At 41.5% G+C, this 6,000-nt stretch overlaps 1 protein-coding gene across 9 annotated transcripts in view; it reads left to right on the top strand.

Moving 5' to 3' along the window:
* LOC112227935 (anion exchange protein 2) overlaps positions 1-3,611 on the top strand; it is an 80,496-nt gene extending 76,885 nt beyond the window's left edge. For all 9 annotated transcript variants that reach the window (XM_024392955.2, XM_024392953.2, XM_024392951.2 and 6 more), the window contains 3 exons: positions 42-211; positions 816-989; positions 1,397-3,611. In XM_024392955.2, the coding sequence (XP_024248723.1) occupies positions 42-211; positions 816-989; positions 1,397-1,477 (425 nt within the window). In that variant the 3' untranslated portion in view covers positions 1,478-3,611. The remainder of the gene's footprint in view (positions 1-41; positions 212-815; positions 990-1,396) is intronic.
* Positions 3,612-6,000: the final 2,389 nt, after the last annotated feature.

A 6,000-nucleotide genomic window follows, 5' to 3' on the forward strand; every position in this document is an offset into this window, starting at 1 on the left:
TTTCAGTCATTTCTCTAAACTCTTCCTCCCTTTTCCTCCAGGCCTTTCCATCGTGATTGGAGACCTCTTGCGTCAGATCCCCATCGCTGTGCTGTTTGGCATATTCCTCTACATGGGCGTGATGTCACTCAACGGCATCCAGTTCACCGAGCGCCTGATGCTACTGCTGATGCCCCCCAAGTACCACCCAGACCACACATACGTCCGCAAGGTGACCACGGCACACAGTCACAGAGAGAAACTTAGAGCAGTGGCACTTGGTCCGTATGCATTATGATCTGAAAGGCAAAACTGATTCTAGTTCAGCAACCCCTACTCTGAGACACTTGTTGGTTCCCAAAACCTTTTTGGCCCTGATTCACCGAATAGCTAGTCTGCCTGATGCCAAACTCGGTCTTCCTGACTACAGAATCTGGGGAGGCTGATATGATGTTGTAGGCATGATGCATTGATAATGAAGGGGGGGAAGGGGTGCATTTTCTTCTGTATGTTTTTCTCATTCAAACACACAATGCATACAGCCACACACAGCCCCCAAGCACCGCCCCCTTCCATTTCAGCTCAGTGGGTCAAAGCTGTCCTTTGCTGTGTACCACGTGGGTCACATCAGCCATGCTACCGAAGTGAGCCTTTCCTGTATAATCCACTATATAAACCCGTAGAAGCTATTTACCCCAATGGGATACCAGACTGTGTATACATACTGTGTGTTATACTGTATCATATGCATGATTTTCATTGTCCCATTACATGTGTATTACATGTGTATTACGGTAATCCACCACATTAACCCATAGTCACTGTGTGTCCCCCAGGTGAAAACGCTGCGGATGCACCTGTACACGCTGATCCAGCTGGTGTGTCTGGCGTCGCTGTGGGCCGTCATGTCCACCGTGGCTTCGCTGGCCTTCCCCTTCGTCCTCATCCTCACCGTGCCCGTTAAGATGTTTCTGCTGTCACGTATCTTCACCACCCGAGAGATGCAGTGTGTAAGTTAGCCCACACGGCGGCACACTAGGCCCATTCACTAGCTTTAGGCCAATTCACTAGCATTCAACCTATGGGCCCTGGTCAAAAGTAATGCACTATATAGGGAATAGGCTGCCAATTGAGACACATCTACTGTCTAAACTCTGAGGACATTTGAGGAAAGGACCTTATGGCACATTATATGAAAAGCGTAGGGAGTTTCTACTTGAGGCTGTCTGATCTGCTTGTTCTTCAAGGGGGTTTTAGGCCTGGCTTGGCGTAATGGACTTTTTACCCTGTATAAAACGCTGTACATTTGATTGATTGAAGAAGGATTTACAATTCATCTACCTAATTCAAATCAATCAATCTTAATCAATAGTATAGCTAGTTCCTTGCTCTAACATTCTGTTCTCTTCTCTCCCAGCTGGATTCTGATGACGCAGAGCCCATCTTTGATGAGAGAGAGGTCCATGACGAGTACTCAGAGATGCACATGCCTGTGTGACCCACACCATCATATGCCTACCTATCGCTAGATTCATCCCTCAGTGGCCAAACCAACCTGCCAATCACTCTACCAGCCAATGAGAAGCCTGTCCAAGGGAAAACCCTATATACCCAATTGACAGACCATCATTGAGCTCTGTCAGTCCTGGCTTCCATTGGTTTAACCACACCTGACCGAAGGGCAAAGATGTCGTTTGCAGGCTTGGTTCCCTTTCAATCTCATTCACTTGGACCAAGTTCAATTGGATGCCATGAATGATTCAACGTTTTCATGACAACATACAAGCGGTCTCATGATGACACACAGCAGCAAATGGAGACCCATTATAGGGGGCACATCATGTTATCGGAAGGGGTTAGGGGTCGGAGCACTTTGTGGCGTTAGGGATGAATACCGACTGAAAGGTCCAACCAGTTCAGCATATTTATTTTATTCATCATCCATGTTTTTATATATTGCTACATATTTTTTTAAATATCAGTGGAGAATAGGTTCAAATTCAATTGTGTTATAATGATTTCTAATTTTCAATATATATATATAAGTAAGTAAGTTGTTTAATACACAATGATACATTTTTCAACCCTGAAAGGGTGCGCTGATTCACATTGAATGTGTGGATGATTGCATATGGGATACATTCCTTGAGTCAATATATTTTAAAATATTGCTATTTTATTTGATTTTGTTCTCTTTTTATGTTTAGCTCTTTTAGCTCACTAAGCGCCTTATGAAGATGACGATAACTGTACTGAGGAACGTTTTAGATGTTGCCTTATTTGTTTTAAACGGCTGTAATTTCAACAGTCACTTTTAAGCTCAGCACTTTTTAAGATACCAAATTTGGAAATTTGTTTTTGTGTAATATTAAATTAGTGTTTTATATTTTACTTTAGGTGTCTTCTTAGTCTATCAAATAGTAAGCTGTGTAAAATAAATACAGAGATGCCTTACATGTTTATCTCCATACCATTCCATTAGCTAGTACGGAAGGAGTCTGATTTTTATGTTTCCAAACAATTGCAAACAGGACACAACCTGCTCCAATGTCCGACTGATATCAAGCTAATAAGGTAGTGGAGTCGAGTGATTTTTACCAGTAGTCATTACAACACAGTACTTAACAGGTCAGCAGTCACAGCGGTCTTGTGGAGGTGTGATGAGATGTGGGAATCTGTCTGTGATTGTGTGGTTTGTTCTGACAGAGAAACGCTATGCAAAATGCATTTTTTTTTAAAGTTCTTATCATTTGTTTTCATCCAGTCATCTGTGCTTATTTGGCCGCTGTGGTGGCTCAAGCTTAGCGGCAGAGAGGAACCAAATGTCACCAAAGTACACATGGTAGTACCAAATGCTTTTAAAGTACTGTACTGAACGTAAATGTAACTCTCCCCAAACATTTTCTATGTAAATTGACTGGAACTATTTGTCTGTATATGTAGTACTTTCACATGTATTTGAGGTACTGAAGTGGGATCCCATCTCTCAAGTGCTACACATTCTTACACATTTCTGAAGTACTGTCTACACGAAATAGTTATACAGGTAAATGCCAAAATAATGGAAGCACCTGAGTAAATGAGGAATACAAATTATATTGAAAGCAGGTGGTTCCAGAGTTAATTAAGCCGTTAACAAACTATCATGCTTAGCGTCATGAATAAAAAATCCTGGGTGAGCTATTATTTTGGCCACCATGGCTTTGCCCGCATAAGATTACAATGCCCCATCCACAGTGCACAAGTGGTCACTAAATTGTTTGATGAGGAGCATGAAAACGATGTAAACCTTAAGCCATGGCCATCTCAGTCACGTTTATGGGAGATTCTGGAGCAGCTCCTGAGACATTGTTTTCCACCACCATCAACAAAACACAAAATAATGGAATTTCTCATGGAAGAATGGTGTCACATCCCTCAAAGAGTTCCAGACAGAATCTATGTCACGGTGCATTGACGCTGTTCTGGCTCGTGGTGACCCAACGCCCTATTAAGACACTTTATGTTGGTGTTTCCTTTGTGTTCACAATGAGGGTGATAATGCAGATGCAGTATATGTCCTGGGGGGGGACATCTTTGAGTTCTCACTGTCAACCTGTCGGCATAAAGCTTGTCTATTTTTGAGGAAAGGACTTATTTGTTTCTTTTCTGTGTGAGTGGTTTTATTTCTTGCCAGACCTCGGCCATGTAAATAGTTTTTATTGTGGTCAGAACAATCTAATGTGGTTCAGTCATCTCTGTTTCTTGACGTTTCCGAAGTGGGCAAAGGGGTTCAGCAGGTCAAGACCATTCTCTTGCAACATTCCGTTTTATCATACATCTAAGGTAATTTGAGTAATTATATTATCAAGTGTCGGCTAGAAGCAAATGCATTGTCTAAAATGCATAAATGATACTGTTGACCAAATTTCTGTTCAGTCTGTGTAGAGTTGACAGTCACCTTTAGTATTTCCCATGCCACAAGAATGGCTTGAAGCCTTTATTACATATATTTTTTTATGTATGTATGTACACGCACACTACCAGTCAAAAGTTTGGACACATCCACTCATTCAAGGGTTTTTCTTTATTTTTACTATTTTCTACATTGTAGAATAATCGTGACGACATCAAAACTATGAAATAACACACATGGAATCATGTAGTAACCAAAAAAGACTTAAACAAATCAAAATATATTTTAGATTTTAAATTCTTCAATGTAGCCACCCTTTGTGCGCTCTTAGGATTCACCTGGAATTATTTTCCAACAGTCTTGAAGGAGTTGCTGATCAGTTGTTGGCTGCTTTTCCTTCCTTCTGTGCTCCAACTCATCCCAAACCATCTGATGCAACACTCCGTCACTCTCCTTGGTCAAATAGCCCTTACACAGCCTGAAGGTGGATTGGATCTTTGTCCTGTTGAACAACAAGCGCAAACCAGATGGGATGGCTTATCGCTGCAGCCATGCTGGTTAACTGCCTTGAATTCTAAATCACAGACAGTGTCACCAGCAAAGCACCATCACACCTCCTCCATGCTTCACGGTGCGAACCACACATGCGGAGATCATCATCCATTCACCTACTCTGCGTCTCATAAAGACGCAGCAGTTGGAACCAAAAATGTCACATTTGGACTCATCAGACTAAAGGACAGATTTCCACCGGTCTAATGTCCATTGCTCGTTTTTCTTGGCCCAAGCAAGTGTCTTATTTTTATTGGTGTCCTTTAGTAGTGGTTTCTTTGCAGCAATTTGACCACGAAGGCCTGATTCACGTAGTCTCCTCTGAACAGTTGATGTTGAGATGTGTCTGTTACTTGAACTCTGTGAAGCATTTATTTGGGATTCAATTTCTGAGGCTGGTAACGCTAATGAACATATCCTCTGCAGCAGAGGTAACTCCGGGTCTTCCATTCCTGTGGCGGTCCTCATAAGAGCCAGTTTCATCATAGTGCTTGATGGTTTTTGCGACTGCGCTTGAAACTTTCAAAGTACTTGAAATGTGCATTGACCTTCATGTCTTAAAGTATGATTGACTGTCATTTCTCTTAGTTTATTTGAGCTGTTCTTGCCATAACATGAACTTGGTCTTTTACTAAATAGGGCGATCTTCTGTATACCACCCCTACCTTGAGACAATCAGTTGTGTTGTGACAAACGCATTAAGGAAAGAAATTCCACAAATTAACTTTTAACAAGGCACACCTGTTAATTTAAATACATTCCAGGTGACTACCTCATGAAGCTAGTTGAGAGACTGCCAAGAGTGTGCAAAGCTGTCATCAAGGCAAAGTGTGGCTCCTTTGAAGAATCTCAAATATGAAATACATTTTGATTTGATTAACACTTTTTTTGGGTAATTACATGATTCTATATGTGTTATTTCACACATGTCTTCACTATTATTCTACAATAAAAAATAAAGGAAAACCCTTTAATGAGTAGGTGTGTCCAAACTTTTGACTGGTACTAATGTGTGTGTGTGTGTGTCTGGAGTTAGACCTATGAATATAATTTTTTAACCTGAAATGCACTCATTTGATTTTTAAGACTGTACCCCATGTCTGTCTTTTCCTTCTCAATGTTAAGCACTTCTTCCCATGGTCTATGTCATGTATTTGTGCCTGAATAGATCTACAGCTGCACATGGTTGTATACTGCATGTGATTGTGTGACATTTTACATGTGTCACCTGAATATGTCACCAGCGTCCTATCTGTTTCAGTTTGTCAATGAAGTTCATTAGTTTCCACTTTTAGAATGCCCATGAATCAGGGCCCGTATTCATAAAGAGTTTCAGAAAGTGCAGGTATCTGCGTAGCTACTAAAACTCCTTGCTCCAGCCAAACGCTACGCCAAGCCCACAGACTATAGTTTGTTCTCTGCAATGAGTCTGGATCTGTGTACCACCCTGGCGATTTCTGGAACGCAAACACATTCTAACTGTTCGGCTTGGTCCCAGAAACCGATGGGTTGGGCCAGAGCCGAAACATACTTTGGGTAAAGCGGCGTTTTGAAAATTCATCATTGGCTTTGAT

This window comes from Oncorhynchus tshawytscha, linkage group LG29 (genome assembly GCF_018296145.1).
Source record: "Oncorhynchus tshawytscha isolate Ot180627B linkage group LG29, Otsh_v2.0, whole genome shotgun sequence".
Lineage (NCBI taxonomy): Eukaryota > Metazoa > Chordata > Actinopteri > Salmoniformes > Salmonidae > Oncorhynchus > Oncorhynchus tshawytscha.